This window comes from Drosophila simulans, chromosome 3L (genome assembly GCF_016746395.2).
Source record: "Drosophila simulans strain w501 chromosome 3L, Prin_Dsim_3.1, whole genome shotgun sequence".
Lineage (NCBI taxonomy): Eukaryota > Metazoa > Arthropoda > Insecta > Diptera > Drosophilidae > Drosophila > Drosophila simulans.
In genome coordinates this window covers 21,873,727-21,890,442 of record NC_052522.2, presented here as the reverse complement: position 1 = coordinate 21,890,442, position 16,716 = coordinate 21,873,727, and the positions used below count along the sequence as shown (strand labels likewise).

At 48.5% G+C, this 16,716-nt stretch overlaps 4 protein-coding genes across 10 annotated transcripts; 2 read left to right on the top strand and 2 right to left on the bottom strand.

Moving 5' to 3' along the window:
• Window positions 1-40: 40 nt before the first annotated feature.
• On the bottom strand, window positions 41-6,328 carry LOC6739673 (dnaJ homolog subfamily C member 5 homolog). 7 transcript variants are annotated; one of them, XM_044923095.1, is made up of 7 exons: window positions 6,075-6,328; window positions 4,380-4,518; window positions 4,169-4,321; window positions 3,976-4,107; window positions 2,892-2,954; window positions 2,091-2,295; window positions 41-1,703 (listed from the first exon to the last, which is right to left on the bottom strand). In XM_044923095.1, exons 1-7 carry the CDS (start codon window positions 6,107-6,109, stop codon window positions 1,669-1,671), a joined length of 762 nt encoding a protein of 253 aa, XP_044779030.1. In that variant the 5' UTR covers window positions 6,110-6,328; the 3' UTR covers window positions 41-1,668. The 7 variants fall into 7 exon arrangements, with proteins under 7 accessions (XP_044779030.1, XP_016032944.1, XP_044779028.1 ...); XM_016174391.3 differs by having other exon boundaries at window positions 41-1,416; window positions 6,075-6,327; XM_044923093.1 differs by lacking the exon at window positions 6,075-6,328 and adding an exon at window positions 4,577-4,733.
• A 368-nt stretch (window positions 6,329-6,696) lies between these two features.
• On the top strand, window positions 6,697-7,605 carry LOC6739104 (GSK3-beta interaction protein). The gene has a single exon (XM_002085861.4). It carries the CDS (start codon window positions 6,871-6,873, stop codon window positions 7,324-7,326), a length of 456 nt encoding a protein of 151 aa, XP_002085897.1. The 5' UTR covers window positions 6,697-6,870; the 3' UTR covers window positions 7,327-7,605.
• On the bottom strand, window positions 7,388-10,048 carry LOC6739103 (ATP-dependent RNA helicase Ddx1). The gene is made up of 4 exons (XM_016171928.3): window positions 9,899-10,048; window positions 9,793-9,844; window positions 8,070-9,739; window positions 7,388-8,004 (listed from the first exon to the last, which is right to left on the bottom strand). The coding sequence occupies exons 1-4, from the start codon at window positions 9,912-9,914 to the stop codon at window positions 7,559-7,561; spliced, it is 2,184 nt and encodes a 727-aa protein (XP_016032943.1). The 5' UTR covers window positions 9,915-10,048; the 3' UTR covers window positions 7,388-7,558.
• A 227-nt stretch (window positions 10,049-10,275) lies between these two features.
• LOC6739101 (guanine nucleotide exchange factor subunit Rich) lies at window positions 10,276-15,481 on the top strand. The gene is made up of 3 exons (XM_016169083.3): window positions 10,276-10,494; window positions 10,552-12,624; window positions 12,847-15,481. Exons 2-3 carry the CDS (start codon window positions 10,570-10,572, stop codon window positions 15,079-15,081), a joined length of 4,290 nt encoding a protein of 1,429 aa, XP_016032942.1. The 5' UTR covers window positions 10,276-10,494; window positions 10,552-10,569; the 3' UTR covers window positions 15,082-15,481.
• The last annotated feature ends 1,235 nt before the right edge of the window (window positions 15,482-16,716 follow it).

Sequence of the window (16,716 nt, the reverse complement as noted above, 5' to 3'; positions counted from 1 at the left end):
GCAAAGTCGACTTGGGAATACCCTTTGTGAAACAAGGCGGTGAGTTTGTATAGTAAATTTATTTCGGCTTCTTCGCGTTAGACCAGAATACAATTGAAATTTGGAAACAATTGTTAAGTTTAAATTTAGTTTACTTAGTATTTTTGCTTTGACTTGTACGAACAATAAATACACACGCAAGACCGTTAAATGTAATTATCAATAATTGAATTTTATATATGTATGCGTGTTTATACTATAGATGAGCCGGCGACCCTCGGATCCCGGCCCAAGATCACGGCGCCCAAGGACTTTTATCCTGGCCCGGAGCTGATCGGCAATAATTGATGTCAATGATTTAGAATGGGATACTACTATATAAAAGTTAATTACTGCTGGACTAATCGCATTCATTTACATTTAAAAGCGGGTTAACAATCAAACAAAAATCAAATAGATACAATTCAATTTTGAAACAATTTGGAATACATACATATGTGCAATACTTTCGGGGGTTACAATTCAACTTTTGATTACTCGTATTTAATTGTTATATATATATAGAGGGGATTATTAATATCTGTTATATAATTTATCTTTGCGTTAATTAGTTCGCCCTTCACAGTGTCCTCTTCTTCGTCCTCCTCTGTTTAACTGTGTGATGCTTAATCGTTTAACTCGTATTTACATTTGCATTAGAATCGGATCGGAGCAATCTGCTGGGCGCGTCGCTCGACAATTCATCCTTTTTACATAAGTAGTTCTGGCTTTAACAATTTAGTGCAAAATAACAGAAACAATCGGTGAAGAGGCGATCTCGCGAACAATTTAGCTAGACTAAGCGACGACACAAATGCAAACTAGATACACATATCATATACATATATATAATTACAGTGCCTCTCTTCGCGACTGAATCCCAACTCACGGGCTAAGCCGGAAGGGATCCGATCCCCAAGCAAATGTCTAGACTAACTTCCGATATACAATTTCATCAACACCGCAGGGTGTTTTGGTGTTTTAGCATGGCTGGATAGGTGGAGTGGTGGCTGCGCGGCTTGGCTATCGATTCGAGTGGTATAGTGGTACAGCTGCCAGGCTAGATGCATGGCTTGAACAATGGAATTGGTGAATCGATTGCCCGAAGTGGACCAAGATCAACCTGACTGACCGGAGGGCGGCCACGAAGTTCGATAGTTTAAAATTAGAGCTAAGTGCTACGGCTTAAAATAAATACATTGGTTTCTATGTTTACTCGCTTCAACATACGCGCATCTTAAAAACAACACTAATAATTATGAAATAAATCTGGTTTTCTCTTCTGTTACGATTTAGGGGCTTGTATTTTCTGTGTCTGTATCTGAATGTGTGGTGTACGCATGCACCCGGGTCTTGACTCGCTCGCAGCACTTGACTAATATTTTTGATTAACCATATCTAGAGTGAAGAGAGAGGGAGAGAGAAGTAGACAGTGATAAGTGAAATGAAATTAAAATGTACGCGTTGCATAACAAACGATAAAACTAAAATCCGTCAAGCTTAAGCTACATTCATATTATATATCTTGAGACCTTCATAAAACATATGGCGGTGCAGGATCACAGTAATCCAAGGCAATCCATAAGGAAATTAAAATTATCATTTCATTTAATTTGCGAAAGCTTGGAAAACAATCTTGAAAGGAGGTCTTTAAAATGGGGGACTTGAGTACGGCTGGCGTAGACCTAAGGAACGAAAGGCTGAGTCAATCAATCTAGGCATTGGTCATCCCGCAGCTCGGGCAGTGTGTGGTAAAGTGATTCAGCATGCAGATCTAAGTGAATGGATCCCATGTTCGCGGACGCATGTGGGACCTTACATGTACAGGAAGTGTCTAAAAAATACCTTGCCGGATACACGAGCTTACTGCTAAGGAGGTGTTGATCTGATCGCTGGACGGGGTATGTCGACTGGTGACTGAATGCCTGCGCCACCTATCCAGCGACCGAAGTATACAATATTTGTTCGATATATGCACAATAACAAGTTCGATGGTCAAAGACGCTTTGTCGGATTGCCAAACTGGCGGAGGCTGGCTGTGAGGTTGACTTCTGGACCAACTGCTTATATACCTGGCGTGTAAGTGGTCTGCTCCGTTGTGTTTAGCGACGTATTCTCGTTAGCTGCTACAGGGGCGCCGGTGAAGGGGTTGACTCCCACGGATCCACTGGGCGGCGGCATGGAGAAAACAGGCTGGCCTCCGGCCTGTTCGCGCGGCTGTGAGGTAACGGGGGCTCCGCCCGCACCCAAGTTAACGTCGTCTAGATCAACGTCCTCCTGCGGGACACAAAAGAGTGGGATTAGAATTTCCGCCCGTACTTTAGTTTCTGAAGCAAGTTTTGAGAGCTTAGAGGGAAGGTCCCTTAAGCAATGTTTAGTCAAAAACTTTCGGTGGGTAAGCTGCCTACAAGCCATGTATGTACACTATTCTACGGTTTAGCTACGACTACGGTTTAGCCACTACATTACATTACTCTTGTGCTGATGGATAGAAGGACCCTTCAAGCCAAATACTACAAAATTAAAATCAGCCAGATGACAGCATTGAAAGAAAATCATAAAACATTTACCAAGCATTTACAGCAGTACTTTAAAAAAACGTCGTTTTTTTTGTCATCTCTTCCTCAGTTCTCTCGATCAAATTAGTTTTGCGACTGAATTTTAGGTTAGTAAGACGTGTTCACTTGGAACATATAAATTTCGATTGGTTACCGTTTAAGTAGAGTTCGGATTTGGTTATTGGCTTTGTGTTAGTTGGTTGGTGGGTGGGTGGGTGCCTTGAGCCAGGTGGAGGCGGTAGGCGGGCCGCAGGTGATCTTGCACCTTTTTCATGCGGTACTCGTGCTGGTATTATTTTCGATTCGCATACTTACAAGGCGTGGCGGCTGTCCCAGATGCGGTGGCATATCGTTGCCCTCTCGATTGCCATCGGGGCGCTGACGGCGAGGTCGAGAGCGAATGTGTGGTGGTTGTGGGTGGTAGTAGGTGGTGGATATGATGAGTCGATCGCAAAGAGTTTTGAGAAAAAAAAAGTTAAACAAAAATAGAAACGTAAGTCTATAGCTTCTCTTCCTTAGCTTGCAAACTAACAAAGGAAGACGACTTCTAATGTGGGTGGGTGCAAACTAAATTTGTATGCGCAATGGGACACTTAAAAAACAAGAAAAGCAATCGTGGATAAAACAATAATCGTTGCACTTCTTACTGGAAGTGCAGTTTCGCAGAATTGTCTCGAGAAATCCGAGCGTGTAAGTGTTGACGTTATTTATTAGTTTTTTTTTTTTTATTATGGAGAGAGAAACGTTGGAAGCATTTGATGATTTTCGTGAAGTACACATATACGAAACAAACACTAACAATAAATTATACAAAAATTGTTCGATGGATCGGAAAAGTTTTGGGGTTAGTCGTGTTTACCTCTGGTCTCAAAAATCAGTATTCTGATTACTGCAGTGTCTGGAGAATTGATAACCGAAAACCAAAACCAAACTTCATACTTACCCAAAATAAACTAATTACAAAGCAGTGCAATCAGAGTAGTGTTTGTAAGGGTGTAAAGAAAAACCAATCGTGGGAGATGTTGTGCCAAGAAAGCTGATAACCCAGGAAAATTATACTAAAAAATGGTTAGGCGTTTATTGTTCGGGCAGCTGTTAAGCAAGCGTTGATGTCAGATGTAGGGGCACGTTTTTGACTAAACATTAGCTTCTCAGAAGGAACAATGATACGGATCTCCCCACAAAAATCATCAAAGTTGGTTTGGTGTTAGGTTCGTAATAGTACAGTGTGTGGGTGGATGGGAAGCATGCGTTAAAGTTAATGTTTTAGCTTTGCACCGGATTGGTTTTCTTGTTTTCTCTTTTCTTAACTAAATCAAAATGATTTCAGTTACTGGCGGGCTGGGTTGGGGCGGGTATTATACTTGGACTTGGCTAAGCCGATTTAAACATCACTCACATTCAGATGTGAATACTGGTCGTGCGACTCGTTGACCGGCGGCTTGAACTTGCCGCAGCAGAAGTTGCAACAGCAGCAGCAGCAGCAACAACAACAGCAACCAGTGATCACGGCACAGCAGATAACCACCGCCTGCAAGGAGAATCAGAGATTACTTATGTGCCTAGCCATGCGAAATACCGCGATTCCTGACCTTTACAGCCGGTGAAGTGACCACGAAATATGCGTTGACATTCTCTTCGCCAAACTGCTCGGCTATGTACAAGCCCAAAGAGCCGTAGTTGTCGTATATGTTGCGCTTCGTCTGGTCGCTCAATATCGAGTGGGCCCGGTTGACTTCCTTGAACTGCAGATATATGACCTTTAATAGTGACGCAGGGACCCATTTCTCGGCAATAATTTACCTTATCAGCCGCATCCACATTGTCCGGGTTCTTGTCGGGATGGTATTTGAGTGCGAGTTTCCGGTAAGTCTTTTTAATATCATCTCCGGTGGCTGTCTTCGGAAGTCCTAGGATCTCGTAAAGCGAGTCGCCAGATGTCCTAAATAAAGGGAAATCAAGTGAATATGGTCTCTGCATTGCATAGGATTACTATCCACGTCTCCGCATTTGGAATTAAAGGTTGATAACCACACTCAGGTAAGACCTCAGGAAGCACTGCGTGGAGCTGCCTAGCGGAGTTGCACTGTGCCTCCGACATTCCTTCAGCAGCGTATGTCACATTCTGACAGAGGGCGATAAGGCCCAGCCATCGCAAGTACTAGTGGACTATGAGTCACCGCAGCAACAGTTAGCCGTGGCACGCGATGGGAGCTCATCCAGGGGAGCACTTGGCCCTCAGGGCTTGCCTGCACCCGCGGACTAGGCGTTGGCATTGAGGGCGTCCAGTTCGAAAGCAACTGGCATTGTTGGCTCTGCAGCAGGGTCGCGTGCAACATAAATTGCACCTTTCCCATGCAATCTGTATGGATTTTCTTGAGCAGGTGGGTGCTATTTATAAGCTTGGCAAGCTAAGGGGGGTTGGGGGCAAGGCTGTGTATGCCTAAAACCGCTCTGAGAATCTGCGAGCTGATAAGACGGCGAGCGCACGACAAAGTGGTTGAGGACCACGATGATGAGGGTGATTACAGGCTCAAGCGGATGCGAGTCCCAGGGTCACTGGGCGGTGGGCGACTGCACAGGGCCAAGGACATTGGCAGGCGTCATGACAATCTAAGCCAACTCGAATTCGCCTGTTCCTGGGCAAACTGAAGCGGTTAGTGCTGGCATTACTCATATAGGGAAGAATTAGAGAGAGGGCTAACGCGGCCATAAAACTTTCTGTCCGATAACGGCTAGGTTGGCTAGTTAGTTGGTTGTCGTGTTATTGGATCTGTGGGTCTGTTGTTATCGCGCACTTATGCCGAAATCGGTATGTGTTGCACGAAGACCCAAACATGGAACAATTTAAATAGAACAATATTTATAAAATGAAGCATTCGAAGCATTTTTTCTCTATTAAAAACATTTGAAAACTTGCGATTTGCGGGCAAAAGAGGTGTGGCCAACCGAGAAGAATGCAGAGGAACGTGGAAATTCTCACACTGTGGAGTTCTAATGTGTAATTCTTATAATGGTTTGTATGTATTACATATCGGCTCGAGTCTTGATCGATGATGTGCGTAGCTTTTTTTCTACCTGTTACATTTTCCAGACTAATGCCGAATAAGTTGAAACTATGCCTATCTAAGATTGTAACTAACATTTATTGAAATCCGATAGAAATCGACTTCCGTCAGATGGCCAAATTTGTCCTTGGCCTTGCCCAGGACGAATTCGCTTGTCCGAAATCAAACTCCAGCCGCAGCTACCCGCCCCTTCCCTCTGCCGCAGCCCAATGTTACCCCTGACCCTGTTCCTTGTTTATCCCGACGTGGAAAGGAAAGTGCCTGCTGGCTCAAGAAAACTTCTGCCGCGAAAAATCAATTTCGCGCCGACCGCGCTGCCTGCGCGCAGCTGCCACTCACACTCGCGCACGGGCTGAGTGTGTGTACTCTGCCGACGGCGTGTGTGTGTGCGCCGTGGAGGAAAAATGAAGGAGCACTGCAAAATACTTACGAGAGTTTTCTCTTGTCCATGCCAGGTGCGCTCATCCTGATGCCTCTGCCTGTGTCACTTTGCCTGGGAACGGGTAATTTGCACTAGCGATCGCTGTCACACGCCCTGTAAGTCTGTGCCTGCCAAGAACCACAATCTGTGCGTGTATTCTTCGAATTGCAGTATATACGTCCGTGCCGATGCCTCGATTCTTATTTTTTTCGCAACGAAATTAGAGCTGGAACTGAACCGATGTTCTATCTTATCGATTTACCTGCCGACATCGACGATTTGCTTTCAGATATGCCACAATGTAGCCCTGGTTTTCCAGCTCTTAACTAACACGCCATCTATGGCAACATGAATAGCTGCTGTTACGGTACTCACTGTAAAAAATCGCATCAAAAGTATGCGCCCCGCCTTTCCAATTCTAATTATTTAGGAGTAATTTAAAATAAATAAAAACGAAAATAAAACAGCAAACGTTTTATATCGATACGTCTTACGAAATTAGACTTTATGGCTGAATTTTTTAGTAGCCTCTATTAAATAAAAACCCTTACCTAATTTGCTTATAAAGCGGACCATTTAATAATGATAATTTGTTTAGTTTGGCGATTACTCTGGGTATACGAATGCTGGAACGCCCTGCTCCGCTTCACCCAGCAAAATTTACTAACGCGTGGCAAACGCCAGACAGCTGCTGTGACACATATGGAGTAGAGTGAAAAGACATGTTGCGCCTGTAAAAGGGAAGCAGATCGACTGGGATTCAATTAAAAGGCCAGCCGCAGTGCTCCTTAGCGATTCTGTTAGGATGGGCGAACCGAAAGCCACCGCGGAGCCTGGGGAGGAGCAGGCCTTCAACTGCGAGGACGAAGCCAACGCCATCATTAACGATGTGAAGGCTCACGTCGCTGAGATCTGCATCTCCTCCAAACTGGCGAGCGATGCCACGCAAATTTACCTGAACATCCGGACCATCGAGAGCGCCACTTGCTGCGTTCAGGTGAGCAGTCGTGGCTTCAAGATCGTCTCCTCCCAGTACGACACCATAGACGAGGATAGCCGGATCTCTGCACTGCTTCGCAACGGACTAGATGAGGGCGACGACGAGGAGGAGATATTTGAAACGCCGTATGCGCTGCTGGACAAGATCAGCCCCCGCTACGTTGAATCGTTTGGCAACCAGCTGTGCCAGCAGCTTAGAGCGCTGCAACAAATGCGAACCGAGTTCAACGAGGAGGACGAGGAGGAGGAGGAAGAGAAGTGATGGTAACCGGACACCAGCTTTCCATCGAGGCTGTTTACTCTTTAGACAGACGATTTTAATGTTAGTTTAATTAAATGTATATTTTTAATGGCAGAGCTTGAGCTCCGACTTCCTACATATACAAAATTGTGTGTCTGTGCCGCAAAAGTATTTTCGCGTGAGTTGACCATGCACTTCTCAATTCACCACATCCTTTCCTTGCTTAGCAAATAAATGTCGCTCCAGATCCGCGTTAGACCTTAAGACGTTTCAAGAATAAAGATTGTGATTGCAACTCCAGCTCCGTCAGTTTGCGTACAGTCGGCACCAGCTGCTCGACGTGGTCCTCGTAACCGCTGCCAGTTCTGAAATTCTTTTGACCGTACACGACCTTGCCGTCGAAGTCATTAACTGGCACATCCATGGCCTTGTCCACCTGCTGGATGGTGATGTTCAAGTGGTCCTCGACTTCGGCCAGTAGGTTTGGTTCGTTGTACCAGATGCAGCATCCCCGGACGTCGGTTAAGTTTGTGTTGTTGCAGCTACGGCCGCGTGACTTGCACCACTCGCCGTGGTACCAAACCTTCTCCGGCACTGTGGCCACCAAACTGATGGCCAGCCCCATGCGTTCCGCCCTGCCCACACGTCCGATGCGATGCACGTAATTGGTCTTGTCATCGGGCAGCGTCACATTGATCACTGAGGATAAGAAAGTAAATTAATTGTTTCAACGACGGTTATTGTTTAAAAATTTGAAAACTTACTGAACGGCAGACCCGTAATGTCTAAACCACGAGCCGCCACGTCCGTGCAAATCAGAAACTTGACCTGTTGCCGCTTAAACATTTCCAGGTTTTGTTTACGCTCCTGCGGCTTTCGGTCCCCATGAAGGCAGACGCATGAGTACTTGTTTCCGCCTCGCTGGCGGAGATAGCTCTCTAAGTTATCACAGTCTTGCTTGGTGCGGCAGAAGATAATGGCTCGGTCCATATTGTGTTTCTCTATAGCGTGCACACAGTATTCGCCCTTGAGCAGCTTCACTGCCTGCGACAACGTCTCCTTCGAATGATTGCCCGGATGAACGTTGTCCCGGTCGTGGACGCCGTCGGTGCCAATGGGTTGGCGCAGCGACTGCCAAGTGGTGTCCATCTTCGGGTCGACTAGACAGACGACGTGGTGAACCGTCTCAGGGACAGCATCCTCCCCCTTCAGATCCACCCAGGTGGGGAAGTGCATCAGGCGCTCAGCCATCTTCTTTACCTCAAATGCGTGCAGCGTGGCCGAGCAGACGACCATCTGCAGACGGCGACCATCCGAAGTAATCTTGGGTATTTGTTTGTGTAGGCGGTCAATCAGCTCGGTGTAACCCTGCTTGAGAAGTGCATCTGCCTCATCCAGAACAAAAAAGCGGCAATGGGTGAGCAGGACCAAGCCACTGTTAATCATCTCCTCCAGCCGCCCGGGCGTGCCCACCACTATGTGGGTGCCCTGCATTAGCTGCGCCTTTTGCTCTTCCAACCTCACTCCACCGATAAGCAGCAGGGAGCGAACCTCTGGGTTGCTCAGGTGGTATTTAAACTTCTCGATCTGGTTGTAGGTTTGCTCGGCCAATTCTCTGCTGGGCTCCATGATAATGGCCTGGGGGGCGTTAGGCGCCGGTTTGGCGCACGGTGCTCCAGCTGCGGGACTGGTCAGCGGATTGGCCATGCTATGCTCGGGTCCAGCCTGGCAAGCGCCAATGAACCCGTTACCCGGGGCATACTTGAAGTCAGTCTTTCCAAAGTTAAACTGCATTTCGGCGTTCTTCAGCACCACCGCCGGGTAGAAGGTCTCCTTGGCAAGGTTGTCCGGCAGGCGGAAGGCTACGCCCAGGTTCTGGCCATTCTTGGTGAAGCTCACCTCCTGGCGTTGCAAATCGAGCAGGCAGCCGATGACGTCTGCCTTGCCGAATGCTTCACCGTAGTCATCAAACTGACGGTTGTTGGACTTCTTGCCGGTGCCGCCGAATCCAAAGCCCATGCGACAGGTGCCCAGGTCGAGGTTTGCCTGCTGTGTAGACCAGCCCACACGACACAGTCCCTCGTCCGTTACCGTGGCCTCAAAGTAGAACTTGGCCTTTCCGCGAACGCCAGTGGTGGCCCGACATCCGTGCCACTCCTTGAACTCCCGCGACTGGCAGCGCAGACCATCAGGAGTGACGGCAAGCGCGTTTCCTCGGTCGAAGAAGGACATGGTCCACGGGGACACAGCTCCTCCAACTGCACCGCCCTTGCCAGCCTTTCCCTCCTCCAGATCACGCAAGGTCTCCCACACGATTTGAAGAATGGGCAGGCAGAAGGCACCCGTTTTTCCGGAACCAGTTTCTGCGGCCATCAGCACATCGCCGCCTCCCAAGATCAGGGGAATAGCCTCAGCCTGGACATCGGTGGGCAGGCTGCAAATACATGAATGTGAAGGCAATTGGCAGACAGAACTCTTTTTTCTTACGTCCAATCCAATTCATCTGTGGCCCTTCCCAGCTCCGGAAGCACACCAAACTCTGCGAGAAAAGACAAATAAGCAATGCACACCTTAAATATTGATTTGCACTTACCTTCGAATGCAGTCATTTTGAGAATACTTCACAAATCCCCTTTTTGGTCTGCCTCTCGAGAGCCGGTTGATTTATTTAGTTCGAGATGCGTTGAATTAGTTCAAATTGACAGTGGTTCGTGGTGAACTAGATCGGTGACTCGAAATTCGGGAACTTTTTAGTGCTGTAAGCTTGAATTATTTTGAACTTTATGAAATACAAACGCTGAAGGGTAGAACCTTGAGTTCGTGCAATCATAATATTTTAATTTAATTCTTTACAGCTTGTATGTTTAAAAAGATAAGAAGTCTCGGCTAGCCGAAAATAAAAGTAACGCAAAATTCAATCACTTGTCGCCTTTTAAGAAACAGCTGATGGGTGAATAAAGCTAGCCTGACATCACTGTTGCTTGCTCAAAATCAGTGGTGCGAAACGGCGATTGGCAAACAGCTGTGATTTTGGAACGCTGGCCAACACTCATATTTGTATACGCGTAAAATCGCGCAGATTTTTTGTTGTGCTGTGGAATGTTTTGTAAAAGTGCTAATTGGGCGAGGGAGATCATGTAAAACTGGGCGTAACCCACAAAAGCTAAATGCACCCGCACCCGACCGCAGGTTGAATTCGTTTTTCCGCACTCCTGCTCTTGCTAATGCACTTTTCCGTTTGCGCAGTAACTTTTCACACGGAGGATGTACTATCCAGTGGGCTGGCCCAAGCGGGTGGGCCTGGCGCTGCCCGGCGAGAGCGCCAGCATCCGGCACATATGCTGCGACGCGGTGAAAATACTCGTGGCCGCCGTGGGCGACGACTTCCTGGGCATCTGGTACGCGAATCCACTCATTCCCATCGCCTACTTCCGGCGAACGGAGGACTCCCTTCGCCAGTACGGGGCCAACCAGCTGATCGTGTGGAAGCCGGACTCTCGGCAGCTTGCCCTGCTTACCGCGTCCGGCTCCCTGTTGTTGTACCAACTGGACTTCGATGCCAACGGCAGTGGAATCCTGCAGCAGATAGATTCGCCCGCCGCGAGCCTCAAACGCGACTCCGCCGAGCTGTTTATCAAGGAAAACATACCCCGGCTGAGCCTTCGCGAACTGTGCAGCGTCACCTTGGGCTCCGTCATCACCACTGTGTGCTGCATTAGCCTCAGCGAATTACTCTTGGCCACCCAGTCCTGCGAACTGCTGCGTCTGCAGTGGACCGAACTGGAGCACGCAGAGAATGACCTAGAGTTGCCAGCCCTATCTGCAATTAAGTTGCGCGACATTCCCTTCTACGTACAGCAGCAGCCCCAGCAGTCCGCGCGGAATGTGCCGCCCTTGGGTAGGGACTCGTACGTAGCCTCTCTGGAATATTCGCCGTTCATTGGTGGCTGTGCAGCCGTCTTCAGCGACCGACGAGCCGCCTTTCTGATTGCCAACCATCTCAGATTTGAGACCGATCACATGCACGGCTTCTGGGTGCCGGATGTTGAGGATGCGAGTGTCTGCAGTGTCAATCACAAATTCCGACTGTTGGCCTATGGTCAAGAGAGCTCGGCGGTGAATGTGTACGCAATTGATGATGCCACCGGGGGACTAGAGTTTTCTCATCGCCTTATCCTCACGGAAAACGTACTCCCAGACAGCCTGGGTTCGGTAAACGAGCTAAAGTGGAGCCCTGACGGATGCGTCCTCGCTGTGAGTTGGACAAATGGAGGCCTGTCCCTATGGAGCACATTCGGAGCATTGCTTATGTCTACTCTGAGCTGGGATTTCGGCCTTAACGTAGATTTGGTTCGTCAGAATCCACTCAAGATTCGCCGGCTCGAATGGTCAACCGAGGGGTATCAGCTTTTCATGCTAAAACAGCATCCGGAAAAAGACAAAAGCAATGTGCTTCAGCTGCAGTTTGTGAAGAGCGCTCTAAGTATGAACCCCTGCATGACGACTAGTCCGCACATCCTGCTGCAGGGTGACGACTGCCTGTACCTTAACCAGGGCAACAATCTGGAGCTAACATATGCCGGAAGCCATGGAACGTTTCCATCAAGCGGTGTGGGCCCTGATGAAGGCATTTCCGGTGATGGCGACTGTCTGGAGTTAAAACAAAGCCCACATACAGGCAGCATTCTTACGGAGAGTAAGTATTGGACAGTGTTGCAGCTGCCGCTCAACTACGCGGCGACAAACTGGCCAATCCGGTATGCTGCTATTGATCCGGATGGACTCCACTTGGCGGTGGCTGGTCGCACTGGGCTGGCGCACTATTCCCTAGTGACCCGGCGCTGGAAGCTTTTTGGCAATGAGTCGCAGGAGAAGGACTTCGTTGTCTCTGGCGGCCTACTCTGGTGGCATGGCTTTGTAGTCATGGGCTGCTACTCACTTCTGGACCGCACGGATGAGTTGCGTTGCTATCCGGCAGACTGCAAACTCGACAACCAATACGGACACAAGCTGCAGGTCCGAGCACCAGTTATTAGCCTGAACTCATTCCGACACCAGTTGATTGTACTCACTGCCGATGGAATAGTGAGCCTTTTCAATATGTCGAAAAACTCCGCGTACGCCCTGGATATTGAGTGCGCCTATGAATTGGACGTGAAGAGCATTTGCATCCATCCTGCCTGCATTGTTAGTCTGACCGTGACTAACCTCAAGAATGAGCTAAAGCCCCAGGGACAGCTGGGTGGAGATCAGGCAGAGACTATCATCGTGAATGTTTGCGGCCGCATATTGATGATACAGCGCGATGCCGGCGAACAGGTATGTTTGACGGATATTAATTGTCGAATTGCTTAAATTTGGAGAGATGCAAATCATTTGTACATTTAATCTGTGTAACTAGAATCTTGTATTTGAAAATATCTGTGGTTATCGAAGCAACCATTACAAGGAATTTGAATATGCATCTTTTCAACTTTGCGGACAATTATTACGAAATATCATATTTAGCAACTAAAGCCAAAATCCATTTTTACCAAATAGGTCCCAAACACCTTGCTGGCTACGTGCCTGGCTAGCTGCGTTGAGGTCTTCTGGCTGTCACACTCCCTGGAGCGCTGTGCGATGCGTGACTGCCTTTGGCTTTACTCGGGTGCCCACGGAATGCGCGTATGGCTTCCAATTCTGCCGCCGGGCAGGGAGCGTCGCGAAGGAGAGCAGGTCGGCGCCCAACGTCTGCACAGTTTTATGTCAAAGCGAATCATGCTGAGCTTTCCGCTGAAACTTTATCCGCTGGTCGTGCTCTTTGACAATGTGATCGTTCTGGGGGTGGAGAACGAAAGCACGCTTTACGCCAATGAGCAGGGCTCCCACTTCTCTCTGCCGTTCGCCGTGATGGAACGCAAGTCGCAGATCTATCTGCACAAGGTACTTCGCCAGCTGATCAAGCGGAATCTGGGCTACTCTGCCTGGGAAATGGCACAGTCGTGTTGCTCGCTACCATATTTTCCGCACGCCCTGGAACTGCTATTACACGAGGTTCTCGAGGAAGAGGCTACTAGCAAACAGCCCATCCCGGATGCACAGCTGCCCAGTATTCTGGACTTTATAAGAGAGTTCCCCGTCTACTTGGAAACAATTGTTCAATGTGCCCGCAAAACGGAGATCGCCCTGTGGCCGTACCTATTTTCGATGGCTGGTAAACCGAAGGATTTATTCCAGATGTGTCTGCAGTCGGAGCAGCTGGACACGGCCGCAAGCTACTTGATAATTCTGCAGAATCTGGAACCCTCTGTTGTTAGCAAGCAATATGCCACCATGCTGCTGGACATTGCTCTGCAGCAGCGAAAGTGGGAGCTTGCCAAGGACTTGATCCGGTTCTTAAAGGCTATAGATCCAAACGAGATCGACTCACCGCGGTCGTCGATGGTGGTGAATGTGAAAATTGCTCCTCCTCCCCAGGTGAATACACAGCAGCAAGTGAACCAGAATGCGGATGCCTTTAACATGGTTCTGGGTCCCATTGCCAGAGAGAGAAGCTTTTCCACCACGGTGACTAGCAATCTGCCCAAAGACAAGCAGGCATCTGGGACTCCTGGAGTTGCACCTGTGACCGAAAGCAGCAGTGCAGGAGCACCCTCGGTGGTGCGTCGGCGGTCGACTAAGCAGCGAGAGACGTTCTGCATCGATCTGATACTGCAGCGCCATGCTCGACAACTACTTCAGAACCGGAAACTAATGGACTTAGGCTACATGTGCGCTTATCTGGACTTTCACCTTGTCAGCTGGCTTTCGCAGGAATCAGAGCGGGCAGCCAAGTTGGATGATTTCGCCGGCGCTCTGAAGGCGCTCCACGAAGAACTAGAGCTCCCCAGTCCATTTCCGACTGCGGTAAAGGACGACTTTGCTCAGTTACGCGGCAGTCTTCGACAGACAGGAGGCGGTGGATCTTCGCAAACGTCAGAGTCTGGCTATTTCAGCTTGGCCACGCCCAATGGAGCCGCAACACAGTCGCCACAGCTGCAGCCAAGCATTAGGGAAGAGGAGGAAGAACTGCAGCAGCCTAGCTCCCTACCAATACTTAAGACGCGTTCTGGATCGCAACTGTCGTTCGATAACTTTCGCTATCGCCGGCTGTACTCGCTACCGGCATCAGAAGACGATCTAGCCGTGGATATGCTGCCTCAGAAGCTGTCCATTAAGCTGCGTTACTTGTTGCAGCTGTTTATCGAGGCGAACTGCACGGACTACGCGCTGGTTCTTTCGATTTTGCTCCAGGACGCGGCTTCCATCTCGCGGATTGTAAACGGAATTATCCGAAGCGAATCGGTTCACACCTGTCGGCGCACGGAATCTGCACTCAAACAATTAAGTCAGAGCACCTTTGAGCACAGCGGATCTTTGTACCGGGGGTTCGTCCTCACCTTGCAGCCGCATGTTTACCTGCTAGAACAGTACATACAGTCTCTGGGGGATGCCACCTGCTCGCAGCTCCAAGATGCCGGCCCGGGCACCGAGCAAGGCGTGGACGTCACCACTGGACTTCAGGGGCTGCAGAACGAAGAGGGCGAATTTGTGCCAAATTCACAGCAGGCGAACGGAAACCAATGGACTGTGGCGGACCTTAACCCGAATCACCAGCGACTCACGCGGCACGCAAGTCTAGAGTCTAACGGGAATGCAGCGGTGGCCAGCGGTTCCTCCGCCCATTCAACGCCCACCCAGCGCCAACTGCCCCGGCAGAACAGCCGCGAGCGAGAGGGCTGTCGCCTCATGTAAGCCCGTAGCCGTTAGCCGTAATCCCTAATGCGAGAGGCGTAATCCGTACTCCACATACTCAGCGCAAGGACGCAGATACGTACTTTTTTTGTAGGTCCGTGGGTAAAGCGTTTTGTTGCTGTAACTCGTTGTTAAAATTTTCTGTTAATTGTAAGCCAGCGTACACACTCACACAGGGTTAGAGAAACGACCGGATGGAAACTCACACGCAGACAACGAAGCGTCGCCGGCTAAGCAAAACAAACCGTAAAACCGTATGAAGCATACGCAACGTAATCCATAATTTAGTAGATGAAATTTGCTGCAATATTTGTTAATTAAAATTATACAAACAATATACTTAAATATACAAATCAAATACAATTATATTTTTACTAATAAATGAAACCATTAACAATAACCACCCTTGTGTTCTTTAGTAGCTCGTTCAGGTGTCAATTCGAGCAGATTAATTTTACTGTGATGAACCAGAAAACCACTACGAATAAAATACAAAATAGGAGGACATTGGTTTTATTCTAAAGTGAACAAGAGGTGGAAATTAATTGCCAAATTCTTTTGTATGGCTTTGTGATAGGCCAACATTACATCTTTCAACATCTACATCGGCATCTGTCAGCTGATGCCGGAAACCGGAAATGGTTCGTATTTTCAAGTTTCCTTGATTTTCGTGGGATCAAAGGCCATGCCATTCACCCTCGGCGACTATTGTGACCTGGCGGGTTGACTCTGCGACAACGTCGGTTGTAATTTGTTCGCCCGCTGCTGCTGTAAAAGTTAATCGCTGTGACTGATTCATTACGTGCCCTGCTTGATTTGGTAATGCAGGTGGTAGTTAGGATAGTGCCAACGCCGGAGTGCTGTCCCTCCCAGTCGAGTTTGTGTCCGTGTTGTGCTGCGCTTTTGAAGTTTTCCCCCAAGTTTCCGGATTGCCAATTCACAACGCTCGAAACTCACATGCCCACTTTTACTACATACACTCAGGAAAATAATAATAAATAATTCTTAAGAGGGACTTAGAAACTGTCGACTCTCGATAATCATTCGAACTCGATGAATGGTTTGCTATTTCATTTGCTAGATTGAATTTATGATACCCGTATCTGCCATGTATACTCCATATATCATGCTAAACATGCTAGCCAGCACCTAGATTTTTGTGGAGTGTGGAAATACGAGTCTGAGGATGGCAAACGCGGCAGGTTACAATAAAACCGTAAGTCTTGCTGGGCGTAATCACTGTAATGTTACGATGCGGCAGGCGAAGTCTCAGAAGTTGCGAGCTGCCTCTCAAAAGTCGAGGCCCCCGGGGCGCAATATTTAAGTTGCGAAGCAGGAATCCGTGTTCAGCGCATCCTTCCGCATCCTGGCTGGCTGAAATACAACTATTGATGCTCCACCGACGCCTCGCCGGCCTACGTTCACTTGGGGAGGTGGGCGCAGCGGCAGCACATAAATAAAAGCATCAACACCAGACACATTGCAAGTTGCAGCGGAAGTCGTCGCCGTCACCGTCAAGTGCGCAGACGTTTTTTGGAAAACTTTTCCGAATTCCTTATTCTGCGGACAATAACAACTGTAATAATGCCGCAGACAACGCAGCACCCAGCTGCAACAACCACGGCAGCCACTACA